This window comes from Trichomycterus rosablanca, chromosome 7, assembly GCF_030014385.1.
Source record: "Trichomycterus rosablanca isolate fTriRos1 chromosome 7, fTriRos1.hap1, whole genome shotgun sequence".
Taxonomy (NCBI): Eukaryota; Metazoa; Chordata; class Actinopteri; order Siluriformes; family Trichomycteridae; genus Trichomycterus; species Trichomycterus rosablanca.
Window position 1 is genome coordinate 18,611,482 of NC_085994.1, and position 18,518 is coordinate 18,629,999.

Sequence of the window (18,518 nt, forward strand, 5' to 3'; positions counted from 1 at the left end):
AGTAAAGGTTGAATTATTATCTCGTTATCTGCAGGACACCTTGAATGAAGCACCAATATATTACAGGAATATCTGTCAATGCATCAGACACCTATTCATAAAACAATTTACTTAGGCATACGAAAGGGGCAAATGTAACCACTATTTTAAGGTGTACTAAAAAGCCCACATATTAAATAATGCTTCAAGATTTTGTCTATTTGTATTTGGGTTTATTTGCATTAGGGTTGCATTATAGTTTATTTTGTACATAAATAATAGAGCAGTTAGTTTTACTAGATCTATTTTATTGCCCATGAGGCATGAGGTGTATGTGGTTGGAATTCATGCTCTGTTTATGGTGTATTCCTTATGCATTTCGCTCAGCGTTTCTGCGTATCTCCGGGCCAACCTCAAATCCATCAAAATCAAGTGGTTATTTAAGATAAAATAAATGTCATGTGTTTAATTTACACTACTAAATGATTTTTGTCAAAGTGAATCGACTCCCAAGACATGAAATCAGAACCGGAGTCGATTCGAGAATTTCTTTAACGGGACGATGCAGTTCAAAGCTTGGATTGGTGGATGTGTGGTCATGGGCGGGGTTTAGTGAAGGAATCGGTAAGGAGAGGCAGTAAGTGAGTACATCGGTGGAGTGTGGGAGTGTGTGAGAGAGAGGAAAGTGCAGGTGAAACTGAGGCCGGCTTAACAGGTAGGTGATAAAGCAAACATACTGTCTAAATAATTGCGGCGGGGTTGGGTTTTTATTTTTGCATTTGCTCAAACAAAAGAGAAGACATATTGGACTTTATAATCATTCCTACATGTCAAATGTGCTTGGAGCGTTTTTTTGTGTGAAACTATTTAACCGCGCTAGCACTTGTTACTTAATTTACCGGTCGACAAGCTAGCTTTTTGTTGTGAAACGTATTTTCTTCAAAATAAACTAAAATGTATGTGTTTTATTGGTACTTATTATTTTTATTTTTCCAAATTTCTCTAAACTGAACATGTGCAGTGTTTATACAGGTGAATTCTATAATAGCATTTTGTATTTAGTATATTCAGGCCTCAAATTAATGTCGCTGCAAGCCTTATTTAATTCCAAAGTCAAAAACCTTTGTGATTTCAATATTTTTTTTGCAGTTGTTTTTTTATGTGAAGACATAAAACGCATAATTTGAGTTGTGGTGACTTCTCTGTGCATGGACAAAAATGGCTAGTCTGACTACACCAATGATCTGAGGCCAACACAATCTGTATCAACAAGTATCCACAAATACAAGTGATAAGCAGTGTTTTATAAAGAGGGATCTGAGGTCGATTATAAATGCAGCTTTTCATCTACTAGCCACAGAAAAATGTGGTCACGTTGCTGGTGTCTGTAAGAAAACCAGAAAAACAACTTTCTCTCATTCTTTAAAAGTAGCTGGAATACAGGTGTCACTCTTCACAACCGAACATGTTTTACATGGCCATGAACTTAGATGCAGCCATGTGCTTTAAAATCTTTAAACTTGACTAAAGTTTGTTGCTGATCACATAGCCAAAGAGGAAACCTGCTGGCAAGTTGTGCTGTCAAATAAAACAGAGTTGTTCAGCCACACTGGACAGAAGTGTGTTTGGAGAGGTGAACTGGTGCATTCTAACTAAACAACACTGTATTTACTGTCAGGCATAGTGTTGGTACAGTTATGCTTTGATACCAGTGGAATAGTCGCCAGAATAATGAAATAAACAATTATTTTAAATATTAATAATGCAGTTTGGTGGTCCAACAGAACAATGACCCAAAATGACATTTTTATTATTATTTATGGTACTGGATTATCAGTAGCTGAGCTACCACTGCTATTAAACACATGCCTTAAAAATGTATCTGTAAAAAATGGGCTTAAGATAAGACTTTATTGATCCCCTTAGGGAAATTAACTTGTTACAGCAGTATGAAGACAGGAAAAACAGAAAGAAATACAACTAAGTAAAAAATATTGCAAACATAGTGTGTAGTTATTTACTCTAAAAAAAAAAAAAAGATCTAAAAAATAATATATACATTAGAAATATGCAAAATATATTAAGTTATTGCACTTATTACACCATGAACATGAAAGAATAGGTATGAGTGACATTATTATATATTATTACTGTTGTAAGCTCTGATGGCTGCGTGAATAAAGGACCTGCGGTAGCGCTCCTTCTTACACGGGGTGGAGCAGTCTGGTACTGAAGGACCTTGTTAGGTCTCCTACAGACTCGTGTGGTGATGTCCAGGATGGATGACAGCTTGGCTATCATCCTCCTTTCTCCCACCTCCTCTACAGGTTCGAGAGGACAGTTCAGGACAGAGCTCGCTTTCTTGATAAGCTTGTTCAGTCTTTTTCTGTCTCTCTCCGATATTGCACCACCCCAGCACACCACTCCGTAGAAGATGGCTGATGCTACCACAGTGTCATGAAAGGATCTTAGCAGTGGTCGGCACACTCCGAAAGACCTCAGTCTCCTCAGTAGGTGGAGGCGACTTTGGCCCTTTCTATATAGGGCATCCGAGTTGCTAGACCGGTCCAGTTTATTATTGAGGTGAACACCCAGGTATTTGTACTCCTTCACCATCTCAATGTCCAGACCCTGAATGCTCACAGGTGTGGTGTGATGCAACTTTTTCCTGAAGTCAATCACCAATTCTTTAGTTTTACTGGTGTTAATATGAAGCACATTCAGTTCACACCAGGTAACAAAGTCCTTGATGATACTCCTATATTCCGCTTCGTTACCATCAGATAAACATCCAACAATGGCTTGTGTGTTATGTTGAAAGTCTGAGGTGTATACGGAAAAACGAAAGGGAGAAAGGACAGTCCCTTGCGGTGCCCCTGTACTGCTAACCACTACGTTGGACAAATAGTGCTGAAGCCTCACGTACTGTGGTCTGTTGGAGAGGTAATCAGTCATCCACGCGGTGAGGTGACGGTCAACTCCAGCTACCTCCAGCTTCTTTCCAAGTCGTGATGGTTGTAGCGTGTTGAAAGCACTGGAGAAGTACATTAGCGTACCAATGTACTTCAACTCTAATGTGCTTCTTTAACTGCACCATTTTCACTATTTAGTTCACTACTTACATCTGAAGGCCTAATGTTGAGTACGCTTGACATTCTACAATCCAGTACAATAAGTTTGGGAGCTGAACAATGTGATCCTGTGGATGCTGAGTACTCAGAATACATTTTGTAGTGTACAGGGAATAGAAAGTAGGGTGTTATTTTAGACACAGCCCGTAACTCCTCATATGCACCTGTGTGAACTAGATGTGCCGGCTGCTACCTGTTTGACTCAAGGGAGGTCGTTTAAACGTGTCTCAACTTGCTGCCTGGACTAATGTTACACTATCCAGCCAAGCACGTTTTAATGGGTAATTGCTCAAAGTAGCCTAACACACAGGCACAGAAGACGTTGGAGAAAGTGATTTATCACTTTGTCTATTGACCTTATGATAGGTAAATGCATTGTAGGATTCACTGAATGAGGGAAAATTCCATGTGTTATTACACATGGTTAAAAAAAATGCCGGTGGCTAAGTGGGTAGCACTGTCACCTCACAGCAAGAAGGTCCTGGGTTCGATCACCAGGTGGGGCGGTCCGGGTCCTTTCTGTGTGGAGTTTGCATGTTCTCCCCGTGTCCGTGTGGGTTTCCTCCAGGGTGCTCCGGTTTCCTCCCACAGTCCAAAGACATGCAAGTGAGGTAAATTGGAGATACACAATTGTCCAAGACTGTGTTCGATATAACCTTGTGAACTGATAGGTCTTGTGTAATGAGTAACTACCGTTTGTCATGAATGTAACCAAAGTGTAAAACATGACGTTAAAATCCTAATAAACAAACAAAATTGCTGTACTGATGGACCTTTAACCATGTGACATCCTGTGCATTACAACATCAGACTTGCGGCTAAGGAGCAATGATTGGAGAGATCGAATATCCCTGTATGTTACCTTGGAGGTTCTTGTTTTACATTGTGAAAATAGGCTTTGCACGTGATTTTTGAGGTGTGTAAGGCTGAATGTTGACAGCCTGCAAAAAATATCCTGTTTATAAGAATTCATGGAATCCATTTGGCATTATAATCATGTGATGTGCTACATTTTCATAAACAAAGTTAGCTTTTGGAGTGTAGCGACAAACTTTTAGATACTTTCTAAAGCTATTTAACATCAATAAATACATTTTTATTAGTGTTTTCATGTTACCCCTGGCTCATGTGGACCATAGAAGGTTGCCTGTTTTTGTTATTTAATTTATTACCAGTGCTTATATACACTAAACAATGGATTCAGAATTATAGGAGTTTGAGTTTGAATGGATATAATTGCCAGTCTACGCTTAAGTGTCCCTGTCCCTGCTAGTGAGAAGCTCTCCCATAGCATACTACCACCACAACCTTTTACCGTAGGGATTAGGGGTGCACATTTTCCCAATTAAGAAATCGCCATCAATTGATGTTTAACAATTTTTTAATTATCATATTCATGCTTTTCTTCGCTTTTCTTCGCTTTTCTTCCCTTTTCATCCCAATCTTTTTAGTCAAATCCAATTGCCCAATTGAATCTCCTTTAATGCTGCAGCCCGCCCTTCCTAGCCAATCATGTCTGTGTAGGTGCCCAGCTGGCCGGTAGTATAGCTGTGATTCAAGCTTAAGATCTCAGCAGTGGTGACTTAGCATGTTAGACCGCTGCTCCACCCGAGCACCCAATCAATGGTTATCTGTTGATTTGCTGGCAGCCTATATAGCATCCTATTACAATCTCAACAGTCAGTAGCGAACAGTATTTCAAAATGATGCAAACTAAATGAATGATCAGCTAACTAAACGTACTAATCAGCTAATAGAAAAGGATGTTTCAGTATTTTAAAGCTCATTTTGATTATTAGTGTAGTTATTGTAAAATGGTAAGCAGAGTTCTACCGTTATACTATAGCATTATGCTAATATCCAAATCACAGGTCACATATTCGGGGGTGATTAAATCTTATCTAAACAAAGTCTGGATAGTGTTGGGCTGACCCACCCTCAGACACAGCCAATCATGTCTGTGTAGACTCCCTTTTCTGCAAGGAGCCTTCCACGCAAGTCGGAGTAGTCAAATGTTTACACAGCATTGGGGAAAGACAGTCAGTTGTTTACTTTCAGCGAATCATTGTAAATGTATGATATGCCTTCTTTGTGCTCACTGCAACTTTACACTGCAGTTCAGTCTTGTAGTGTAGTGCACCCTATTTTTATTAATAATTTACAATTTTAGCTATTTAAAGGTATTGTGTTTTTTATTATTAAAATCTGATAATGCATTTATTTTTATGTTTTACCGCTTGGGTGCTTTGCCAGACCTGTACCTAACAAGTGTATAAAATCAATTATACACTAATTATATATCCTTTTTATTGCAGAACATTTGAGTAAGGTTTTTTTTCTTATCCCAGTATGACTGTGCCCCTTAACAAGTAAGTGTAGGAGAAACTCAAGTGGCCCTGATGTTAATTTTATTAAACACTTTTGGAAATTGTGGGTGGTAATCTCACATGCGCAACAATAATGGTGAATAGAATTACAATAGAAAAGCTGGATTATTTCTTGCAGTAAATATTCTTTTTTGCTACAAGAGAAGAGAAACTTGGTTGTTTCAAAGAGAATATGTGCTGTCCAGAGCTGTGCTAGCTTATGTTTCAACACTTGGTCTCTTGTTTAACTGGAGTATACTGGGGAGAACGGAGGCTGGTAGAATCTCTGGGTTTTACTTATTTGCCTACAATGCAGCCTTCTGTACAGAGCACCATAAACAAACTGTTTAACATTTACTCCCAGTGACCTCACTGCATGATATAATCATAGACCACTTGAACTTGGTGATTTTTACAGTAAATGGAGATTGTTTCACTGTAATAATACTATAGATCTGTATGATGTTTCTGGTTTTGTATTTCTGTTACCAATAAAACAAAGCAAATGTGACATCATGATTGAGGACCACATGTTCATTAAATAAAACAAGAAAGGAAAGAGCTTGGCTGGCGCAGTAGAAAAATCCACTGTTATAATAAGTGTATGAAAGTACATAATTTTACCCTTTGTAGTGTGATATGCCAGTCAGAGTTAATTTTGCGTACACTTTATTAAGACTCATTCCATTAAAATAGCCGCATTTGGCAATATTTTGAGTAAAAAAAAAACATGAAACAAAACTTTACAAACATGACAAGATAACATTAATAAACTACATGTCCCCAAAGAGTCATGCCTTTGTACGAGTAAAACATTTGTATTTCATTGTATGGTATGGACAACATTGATGGCATTTTAGCAGGTTGACTTGATCCTTATTTTTTTATGTTGGATGTAGTTCACATACTGGGCATGGTGTTGCAGCAGGTTGCTAGTGACTAAAGTTAAAAATTTTCACTGGTTGTGGTCTGTTTAGAGTTTGGCATTTTATCCCTTGGCTGTGTAAATTTACTTTATTGTTATTGGTTGCTGAAACCATTGGGTTGTGTGAAAACACTGGGTCCAAGGCAATGCATGGCAGCATTTTGTAGTTAGTTAGATATAGAAGTGGGTGGGTTTTGTAAGATGTAGTAATCTGCATTTTCTCCTCTGTAGGCTCTTAACTGAGGCAGAGATGGAATTTAATCAACTAACCTCCACTGCTGTACAGCTATATGATGAATGGATCAAGGATGCAGGTAAAATGGTTATACAACTTCTAAAATACATTTGTGGAATATTACTTTTGCTTAAAAGGAATAACAGTGTTAAAATATTCTGTGGGAGTTTGTCAACTTCTTTACAGTCGTGTTATGAACTATACAGTGCCTTGAAAAACCTACATGAACCCTTTTCCTTACATACATTCACATTAATTTGATGGAGATTGACAACAAAAACTATCAGTCTTTGAAATTTTCAGTGCTTTTGAGATGGTTTTATACACTTTGCATATCTGAGCATCTTTTATTGATCCATGACTATTTTAACTGTTGCTTGTCCTCACTGAGAAAGAGGGCAATCATAATAAAACTGGCTTGATTCTCAAAGGTGCTGGTTTATTAAGTGTGTATGCAATTTAATGTGTCTTACAGTTCCAGCAAGTATAAATAGCTTTTTATTTAAACTAGTTGTTAAATGGCTGGTGACCAAAGTTTGTGTGTCTGTGCTCAGAACACTAGCTTGTTGAAGTACTTAATATAATTTGACTATGTCTGAGGGTATAAATGCTATATGGGGAATTGCCTCACTACCCCTGCCATAGCGACTTGTTCTTTAGCATTAAAATGATCAAAATAGGTGCCATCATATGCAACAGAGTAAAACAGGGTGTGAAGCTTGTTCCTCTGTATGTGTTAGGACTCTCTGTATGAATCTCCCGCTAGCCGGTGTAAAGAAGTGGCCGATGGCTTCACACTTGTCCGAAGAGATGTGTAGGGCTGTTTTGAGTTTGCAATATTACTAACTTACTGTATTGACTGTTAATGCACATGCAGTTTTGTATGTAATGTATCTTAGTTTAAAACAAGAAAGCTCTGTCATTTGGAGAAGTGACAAAAAGGCATTTAATCTAATGGTGCTATGTTTAGGCTTTAGCAAGTTATCATGTGCAAAAAGCCACCACTATGCACAATATTCTATGAAATACTTGTCATTTTACTCTAATGAAATAATAATAATATTGGCTTGATTTAGACCCCAGGACTGAAGACTTGGTGCTCATGTCATCTCCGCTGCCTCAGACCATCATCATTTCTGCTTATATCTTCTTCGTGACATCACTTGGGCCAAGGCTAATGGAAAACAGAAAACCATTTGAGTTGAAGAGGGTGCTTGTGGTCTACAACTTCAGCGTGGTGGCTCTTTCTCTCTACATGTGTTATGAGGTCAGTGATTTTCAGAACACAGGCTGAATGCACCAAATAGCCAGTGGTTGTCCATTGGTGGAATAATTATGCAAATCAGGGCTTTCCAAACATGTCTCCTTGCCAAAGTCTTTAATACAACCAAAAACTGCTGCTAGGATAAAGTTGGGTTATCAGATGTAATTCAAGAACCACAAAAACAGGTCTGTCATGAAATATTAGGTGCTGGAGTTACTTTCAGTCAAGCAAGCTTTCCATTGGCATGGGCTTAGAGGCTGCTGTAAATTAATTAGAGTTTTAAAATTAAACACTTTAAAGCTATTAATTGCTCTAAACTAATAATTGCGGCACATCACATGGACAAAAGAAAAGGCAGTTGCAAAAATGTCGATTTTTTATTTAGTTGTCTTTTGGAATGGTCTTTTCCCCCAAATTGTGATACTTGCCAAACACCCATCACAGTAAAGATAGAATGCCCTAAATACATTAAAGAAAGGCCACGAATATTCATACGTGGAACCATAAAATAATTAGTTAATTAAGATATGAACAGTATTAACATGTTTTGCAGCCATAAAAAAAGAAACTATTTACATACTGAAACATAATAGCGAGCATGTGGTACAAAGAGCGCTGAATATGGTGTTAAATCCAAATAATGTAAATTGGAATCGTCTTTCAAAAATCCTGAACTTTTGTAGAGTTAGATCATCCTCCACATACCCGAATGTCTACAAGATCTTGGAGAAATAGAATCTGACAAACCGGTCTACCGTCTTCCACTGCTCTAATGTCCAGATCTGATGCCTGCTTGTAGGTGTTTGCTTTGGTTGGCCTGTAACTATGCAGCACCACACACAGAAGGGTTCAATTCATTGTATGTTGAAATACAATAACTTCTTACAAGTATTAAAATTATCTGCAATTTGAGCTACAGTAGCTCTTCTGTTAGTCTGTCACATTTCCACATGTGTTAGTGAAACTTGGCAGCCCAACAACTTGTTGGGGGTTTGTTGCATATCAGTCCTCGGACCACTCTCAGTGGTTCCTTACCACGACTGCCTGTAAACACTGAATGCTGTTTCAGACATACTTCAACCTAGCATATGACCATAAGCTTTTGGCCCCTATAAAAGTCACTCGGGTCTTTATGCCACTTATATTTTCTGCATTTAACATGTTTACTGTGACTAAAAACAATTAATGCATCTCATGACATGCACAGTTGTTATGAAAGACTTTCCATGCACACTTTTGACAGAAGGCCCATATTGGGGGAAAAAACACCTTGCTATCATGATTCACAGTAGGCAGGGTGTTTTTTTTTCAGCATATGTCTGGAGGAGAAAGCATATGTCTTCCTCCTCCAGACATACAGTAAAAAGTTACAGTTTTGTTTTATTGCATCACAGAACAGAATTCCAAAACTTATGTGGCTTTATATAAATTTGGGCATATTGGAGCTGACCTTTCTTTAATATTTGTGTCAGGAAAGGTGTAAGTTTAAGGTTTGAGTTTAAGCACGGAGACCTTCAGTGTTTAGGCTGCGCCTTACTGTGCAAACTGAAACCTTGGTGCCTGCTGCCACAAAATCTTGCTGCAGGTCTTTCGCAGTCACTCGAGCGTTTTTGAATGCTTCCCTCCTCAGGAATCTGGTGGCAGCCGGTGATAGCTTCCTCTTTCTGCCACGTACTAGTAGTGTAGCCAGTGTTTCTTCGACTTTTTTTTTCAGAGATACAGTTGGAAGACTCATGCAGTACCATTTTTTTTTTATTATTTGTGCAAGGAAATACACTTGACCAGTTGCCTAGGTGTTCTTGAGTGTCACTTTTAATGACTACTGCAGACTCAGAACTATTTCACCCTCTGAATATAATCCCTCATAAAGGCACACATTTGCAAATCATGTGTTTCAAGCACACCTGATTTGCAAATGTGTGCCTTTATGAGGCATTTTGTGTTGAATGTGGAGTAACCACTTGTTTTGTTAGTTGTGTTGAGCTATTTAAATTGTTCTTGTTTGTTTGGTTTATTGCAAACAGCTGAGTTTGTAAATGTTGCTAATAAACCTAATTTGCATTGGAGGTTTAATATTTTTTGCAACTATGTAGCTCTATAAAAAAGTCTGAAGCAGCTCTATGATTATGCTTACACTTCCATGCATTACTGTAGGTAGGGTGTTGCAGAACTCACACACATGCCTTCTTTTCTCAAACATGACATGCTGATCTATTGCTCAACAGTTCTTTTGTTTGTGTTCTGGTTTGACTAAATGCTTGAATGCATATTTTAGACATGCATCGTTGTGCCTCTTTTTATAGCAGAGGAATTTTGTGCTGAAGTTGGAACAGGGTTGTCTGTTCATTTTTATTGTTCTGTTAAAACTGTTGCTCCTGCTGCTTTTAACTTGCGTCACACTATTCGAGTGACTGCTAGCTCTCGTACTATTCTTATTATAAGTGTGAGAACATGTATTGAAATGTGCATCTGTCCAGGGATGGTTACTTTGCAGATTGTTTAAATAATTAAATTCACAGGGATTTTAAGGTGTTTAGGGTTCTGTATTCATTGATTAATTTTTAAGCTTTTAGAGGCATTCAGATGCATTTCATCCAGATGATCCTCTAGTCCACCCAAACAAGATATGTCCTGTTGATGAGTCTGGTTCCTTTCAAGGTTTCTTTTTGTAATATATAAGGAACTTTTCCTTTCTGTTGCTCTCAGCTTGCTTTACAGGGTTTTTGGTCTTGCAATGGTGCTTTGAGACTTTGTCTATTGTAAAAAGTGCTATAAGTATGAATTGGACTTGACCTGAGACATACATACAGATTACATAAATGCTCCTAATAAGGAGACCAGTAAAGGCTTAAAATTAAAATTCAAACAATACTGGTGCACCTTGATTTACTAATACTTCTAATAACTACACACACTTGTAATTTCCAGCTGAAACTTAATTCTTTGATTAGCACGTTGTTAGTCCTGTAATAAACTGATCACTACTGACTTTGGAATTAATTCTGTGTTCAGAATGTAGATTATACACTCAGTGTTTGTTAATCCTGTTGTTCTACATTACTGCCACATTCTCTGTTAGAGAATGTACTGTTTATGATCAGCAAAGCATGTGCGACTTATTATTATTATTATGACGCATATTGATGTTATTTATTTTGATAGGAAACTATAAGCTTGTTTAACAGGTACCATTGAGTAATGGAGTTCTTCAGATGTTTTGTGGAGTCCATAGCTGCGTCCGGAATCGCATACTTAGAGAGTATGTACTAGATTGGAGGAAGTATGCACTACTCTGCCGGTAAAAAAGTACATACTACCAGTACAGAAGTATGCAGTATGCACACAACACTGCTACGCACTACATCCGCCATCTTTCCAACGTCAAGTGATGACGTGGGACGTGATGACGTAATATCACCATGGTTACAGACTCATTACAAACCCCACTCGCCAAACTTTTGGATATTTATCGTGTTTTTGTTATTAATTCGTCTTTAAAATGTTTTATTTTATTTATCTTACTTACACTTGTAAACAGAGGACCGCTATCTTTCTTGTTTCTTATTACGCTTCGAACGCCTACGCAGCTCCAGTTGCATTATGGGATACATTAACGGACCGCAAGTGTGCATCGCTTGCATATTCAAACATGGCTGCCCAATAAGTAGGTCATCCGGGTACTTCTCGCGTACCTCTTTGTGTATACTATGTATTCGGACATACTAACCGCTCTCGCGTACTCATTTCGCGTACTATTGAGTATGGAAGTATGCGATTCCGGACGCAGCCCCTGTCTTGGCAGGTCTAAGCTGTAAGGCAGGTGTTCCTAATGTTTTGACTCATTGGTGTACATGTCCTCTGTAAGCACAACAAAAACATGTGACTGGACTAAAGACTGAAGCTTTTATTTGTCTGGAGGACTAACACCTGCATACATGATTTAACTAATTTGTGGGATCAAACATTAAATTTAAGCAAAAAACAAATATTATTATGTGACCTGTCAAGTCAGTGGTTCATGGGTAAGAATAAGATTGTTGATGCACTGGTACGTGTTATTGCTATGACTGTGTACAGGTTGACGTTAATAGCCTGCATAGTTTGCGTTATTTAACATGTTGCACTGGATTCCTTTCTCTGTTTCCAAGTTCACACCTGAGAATTAATCTTCGTGCTTAAGGTGTGATTTCTTTCCACACCCAGTGTTTGGGTTGTAGGGCTTTTGGATGCCAAAGCTTCAGATTTTTATCAACTGCTCCTGTTTTAGTTGTACAACTTTCTTGGTATCTTAAAATGAAATGACAGAAGTTGATTAACACATAAAATACATGTATTATTTCATTCATTGTTTTAATTTAAAAGACAGGAAGTCATATTAAAGATTGATTAAAGTTGTAGGATAGTCATATACATCAGTAATATCCACTTTTAGAGTGCCACTAGACCCACCATGACACTGCCCAGTATAGTATGCACAGCATAGGTACAGCTTGAACAAAGTGCCAGTCCATTGCAGGACATGTTTACCAGTTTCCTCACACTTACACCATGGAGCAGTTAGGTGTAGCCAGTTCGCTGTCTTTTTTTGCTGGCCGGAAGAAAACTTACACAATTACTTACACAAGGCCATATACACAATACCTATTGTTGCTATTAAATTACACAAATGTGTTAAACATGGCATTAAAATCCAAACAAACAAACAGGCCATATACAAAGGTAAAGATTAAGTCCAGGTCCTAAAGCCTTTACCAACTGCACCCTGTAATTATAGACATTTTTGCAAACATTTCAATTAATGGTAACCTTCTAATATCTAAATGAATACTTGAGGCTGATCATTCAAGTGGAATGGGTCATCTGACAAAAAGCTTTAGGAACCCCTTCCATAGGAAATAAAATGGATCTAAACACTCTGATAGTGTGGGTAGCTAGCTAGGGGGTTCTTTCTTGGCTTGAACTTTCTCGCTCTGTTATAAAATAATCGTTTGTTTTGTATTTGTGTGTAGTTTGTGATGTCTGGCTGGGGTACAGGTTACTCATTCCAGTGTGATCTGGTGGATTACTCACACACCCCACAAGCCATGAGGGTAAGTGCAGAGGATTGCTTGACTATGAAGACTAATGTGATGTGTTTTTGCTGTTGATCGAGTTCATCAGTGTTAACAGAAAGCTGATAATTATCATGCATGTGACATTTAAAGTAAAGTATTGTATTGGTTTGCAGCTGTGTAGTGAATGTAGTGAGTAATGTAAAGCTATATAGTATTTTTTGTACTTGTGTTTAAGTATAATTTTAAAAAGTAATCCATTTGAATGTATCGTTTTATATCCGTCCGTGATTTTAGGTTTTTAATTTTCTTTTTGATGTACTATACATTTTTAGGGCAAGAACATTGTAAATAAAAAATCAATGGCCTAAGAAACCTTTTATTAAACAAGCCACATCATTAAAATTAATGTTGTACTAATAGGAAAACCGAATTATAATTCCCTTCTTAAGAAAGGTTTGTCAGTATATTGGTGTTACTCTCACCCTTCTCCCCCACATCCTCATTCTCAAATTTCCTTAGGTGTGTATTCTAGTTTCAACATATTTACTGAATTTGTTGTCTATTAGTCATTAAAATATATAATTGTGATTGTCATTTACTAGATGGTGCAGGTATGCTGGCTGTACTACTTTTCCAAATTTATAGAAATGCTGGACACAGTAAGTAGGCTGCAATGTTCTCTTTTAGTATTACACTAAAACTCTACAGTGACACATTGTGTAAAATCATCCTGTCTGTGTATTGTGGGTTAATCATGTCATTTCTTGGGCAGGTGTTTTTCGTTCTAAGAAAAAAGAATAACCAGATTAGCTTCCTGCATGTCTACCATCACTCCATTATGCCATTTACATGGTGGTTCGGAGTCAGATTTGCTCCAGGTACACTGCTCTCTCATGTCTAAATGAACATGTATATGTGCTTTAGTTTCAGTATCTGTACCCTACATGATATTTAATATTTATGGTTAGCATTCTTAGAAATCACAAAATCGCTTAAGTTTAGAGAAATTCGTAACAATATGAACTCATAGCTTGTTTTATTAGTTTTTTATTGTTTTATTTAGTTCGTCAGGTTTAGTTGATACCAGTATATTGCTAAGAGAGTCAAAATCTTTTCATTTTCCAGGTGGACTTGGGACATTCCATGCTCTTCTAAACTGTATTGTGCATGTCATCATGTACACCTATTATGGTCTGTCTGCACTGGGTCCTGCTTATCAGAAATATCTGTGGTGGAAAAAGCACCTTACCTCTATACAACTAGTATGTATTATGTTTTTTTAAAGCTTCATGATGTACCCTTGTTTCATTGTTGCTTTACAGTAGACTAGATTAGATCAATGCTAATAATCCTTTATTATTAGAGGTGATAGACAATGAATAATGTCTGTGTTAAATTGAATGACACCTGTGGTGCGGTTAGGGCTGCAACTATCGATTATTTTTGTAATCGAGTATTCTATCGATTATTCCAGCGATTAATCGAGTAATCGGATAAGAAATACTTTTGCTTTAACAAAGAGCAAAAACAAATACATATTAGATTAAATAAGACATGTTTCTTAAACCAAACTGTACATTTGTATTCCTTGCATACAGGACAGTTTAACATTTTTTAAATGCAAAAATAAATAAATCAATTTACTTTTAAAATGTAAACAGGCAACCTGAAACATCAGGTCATCAAGTCATAAATAATAATAAACAAAAATACATGAACATAAGCCTGTAATTTGTGCAACTTTCAAAACTCAAAGTTTCAGCTACAGCTCACGCAGAACATAAAGATTTAATATTTTGTTGGGAGGTTTTGTGGTGTTTGTAGGGGGATAAAAATCTGTCAGGATTGTGTCTCTAGATGAGGTAGATCTGGTGTGTGTGTGTGTGTGTGTGTGTGTGTGTGTGTGTGTGTATGTATGTATGTATGTGTGTGTTTGCCTAAATCTTCATAAAAGCCTGTGGTGGTTGAAACGAAGTAAAGTCAGTAAACATGAGTAAAGTAAACACGACGCTCTGATGGTGTGGATGTTATACTGAGTTTTAGTTTTATCAGCTTAAAATGATCTCAAACTTTCTGTGGTTTTCTCTGTCCAGTCCCCTCCTGTTCGCTATTTTCTCTCTATATTTTGCAGTCCGCGCTATCAAATCTCGGCTGCGTCCTAAACCGATACGTTCAGTTCGCAGGAGCGGCGAACGTGTCCAAATACGTAGTGTTCATTAAACTGTCCGCAAAAAGAACCCGGATTAAGTCCTGTTAAGTTCTGTTTATGTTTAAGATATTTGGGACGCAGCCCTCAGATTCTTCACGTCACCTGCACACAGCGTTAAACACGCTGCGCAAAAGTGAAAGTCGTCCGTGTAAAACACCGTGAGCTGTATATGGTTGTGCGGATGAAACGATTCCTCGATGCAAAAAATGTGAATCGATGATTTTTAGTAATCGATTTGCTCGAGTTACTCGAGGAATCGTTTCAGCCCTAGGTGCGGTTGACATAAAATAACTCACATGTATGCAGGCAGCTTTGAAATAAGTTAGTTAGTTGTTGTCCACATCAGTTGTTTTGGGGGTGGGTGGGTTAAAGCCCCAGCGACCATGTCAACATTTGTATTATTGAAAAACCATAATATATACGAGGGATCTTCAAAAAGTTTCCGCACTTTTATATTTTTGTTGGAAACAGTGAGGACAGGAGGAGTAGTAATTGGTCGTGTCTGAGAGACTGAGAGCTTATAGTCCGGATTTAGCGCCATCTGATTTCCACCTTTTTGGACCGATGTGATGATGTTAAAACGTCAGAGGCTACGCGCTCAACCAAAACATTTTTTGCTGATGCCATTAAAAAGTTGGTACAATGCTGGGAAAAATGCATCGGAAGGTGACTAGAAAATTGATGTAATTTGTTTTTGAAATTCTTATTAAATAGAGTTTTTGAAGAACCCTCGTGTGTGTGTATGCTTTGTGAGCAAGCAAAAGCTGGTGGAGCTAAGGTTGTTGTATTTGTATTAGGTCAGGATGAGGATTAATGTCCAGTTTTTGTTTTTGCTTGTTATAGACACAGTCATTGGTCCATTTGTTCATTAATGGTTTTTAATTTAAAATAATACAGCTGTTTAAGTGTAGGAATTACTCAGTCTCTGTTTAACACATCAAAATGTGACTTTTATACTAACTATAGACTTCACATTTTTTTTTTTTTTCTCTTTGTCCCTAGATCCAGTTTGTAATGGTCACCACCCACATTGGCCAGTACTTTTTCCTGAAGGATTGCCCCTATCAGTACCCCGTTTTTATTTACATCATCGGACTGTATGGCTTATCCTTCCTTATACTCTTCCTCAACTTCTGGTATCATGCATACACTAAGGGCAAGCGACTACCCAAAGGTCTGCAAAGTGTCACCAAGGTTCAAAACAACAACAATGGTGTCCACTTCAAAAAACAGGATTAACTGACCTTTTGAAGGTTGGATAGTGACAATCTTTTTCACATGGAGACCATGGCTCTACTGTTTACTGGTGTACTGTATACTGACTTTTTATATCCAGAATATTTATATTTATGTGAGAAATGTGTGCAAGAGTAAGATCATGATGCATGTGGAAGGCAAATATCACTGTTACTTGATGCTGTTAGTTTGTCTGGGCAGCTGTTTCATTTTGAATGAAACTAGGTTTTAAAAATTGGATGTTTTTAGATCAGATGCATATTGAAAAAGTAACTGATTTGCCTTGGAGAATAATGAACGTGTAATTGGGAAATATTTTAATAATTTAATAGCATTTCCCTTAGTCACCAAAATAAGTAGTGTGCTATTAAATGGGGTTATTATACACTACATTTTTCTAGCCAGGCATCGAAGTGCCTTAAATATGTCATCTGCATTTACTAGCCTCACCCTTAAGCTTTGAGACATGTTGGCTGGAAAAAAACACTGATTTGGGAAGCGCTTCATGATTGTCCTTGCAGGAGCCAGTGCAATTGTCAGTACCTGTTTTGTGGCTTTAAGCATCTGAATGCTGATCCTGGGCCAGCGCCTCTGACCGCTTGATATTTGATGCGGATAGGAAGCAGGACCGCTGATTCTGGATCAGAACTTTTCTGTCATGCGTGATGCACACAACCATATTCAGAACTGATTGCGCAATTGGTGATTTGGGACAGGACCCTACTGGTTTTAACATGTCACTTAATGATGAGGAAGGCAGTCTTATGCAGATTACTGCTGTCATGATTGTCTTTGGATGTATTTTGTTCAAGACAGGAGCCCATCTAATGATTTTTGTATGTTTAAAATGAAATAAAGTAATTGTTTTTAAATGTATTTATACGAAAATAAAAGTTGTATTCAGTAAATGGGTGTAGGTGTCGTGAGTGTGCTGGATTTAAAAATGACTCTGTAGCGTCCCCATGTGGATTGAGGGTTTATTGCAGCGGAAACATGATATGGTCAATAGATGGTGCACTTTACCAGCTGTTTCAGGTGTAGATGAAAAACTACCAAGCGAACGCATTTAATAATTAAGCAGGTTAGACATTAATTAGACCTTGCTTGTGGTCACTGTCTATGAGAAGTTCTCTAATATGATTTCTCTCTGGAGTGGTCTGGGTCGTTTCTGTGTGGAGTTTGCATGTTCTCCCCGTGTCTGCGTGGCTTTTCTCCAGGAGCTCCGGTTTCCTCTCACAGTCCAAAGATGTGCAGGTGAGGTAGACTGGAGATACAAAATAGTCCATGACTGTGTTTGACATTAAAGTTGTGAACTGATGAATCTTGTGTAATGAGTAACTACCGTTTCTGTCATGAATGTAACCAACGTGTGTAAAACATGAGGTTAAAATCCTAATAAATAAACAAATATGGTTTCTCTCTACCCAGCGAAATACAAAGAATGCAGAAATGAATTGCTAATTCTGAATTTCCTCTGTGTGAGTGGGTAATTTTGGTGCCCTGTCTTTTTGTGGGCTGTGTTTCTGCACTGTGCCCAGTGTTTTTGGGTGATTCCAGGCCCACTATAACTGATTGTGATGAAGCAGTGACATGCTTACAAAATAATTTAATTTTACAAATAAATAAATTTCCTAAATGTAAAAGTAAGATATAAATGTTGTTTGTGTGTGTGTGGCACCCACTGTTCCTAAGCTTGCTACATCCAACTGGTTTAGGTAAAATTATTTGGTCTAACATCTTGTGCATTTAGCAGACACTTTTATCCAAAGTGACTTGCAGCACTGTGACAGTACATCGAGGATTAAGAGCCTTGCTTAAGGGCCCAGCAGTGGCAACCTTGTAGTGGTGGGGCTTGAACCAGTGACCTTTCAATTACTAGCCTAGTACCTTAACCACTAGGCTACAACTGGTCTTACTTCTTTATATGTTTTTCACTGTTACATCTTTACTTTTGTTTGTTTGTTAGGATTTTAATATCATTTTTTACACTTTGGTTACATTCATGACAGGAACGTTAGTTACTCATTACACAAGATTCATCAGTTCACAAGGTTATATCAAACACAATCATGGACAATTTTGTATCTAATTCACTTCACTTGCATGTCTTTGGACTGTG

The 18,518-nt window shown here is 37.7% G+C and overlaps 1 protein-coding gene across 1 annotated transcript; it reads left to right on the forward strand.

Moving 5' to 3' along the window:
- Positions 1-635: 635 nt before the first annotated feature.
- On the forward strand, positions 636-17,298 carry LOC134318266 (very long chain fatty acid elongase 7-like). The gene is made up of 8 exons (XM_062999098.1): positions 636-694; positions 6,633-6,715; positions 7,713-7,903; positions 12,910-12,990; positions 13,557-13,613; positions 13,727-13,832; positions 14,080-14,216; positions 16,166-17,298. Exons 2-8 carry the CDS (start codon positions 6,652-6,654, stop codon positions 16,400-16,402), a joined length of 873 nt encoding a protein of 290 aa, XP_062855168.1. The 5' UTR covers positions 636-694; positions 6,633-6,651; the 3' UTR covers positions 16,403-17,298.
- Positions 17,299-18,518: the final 1,220 nt, after the last annotated feature.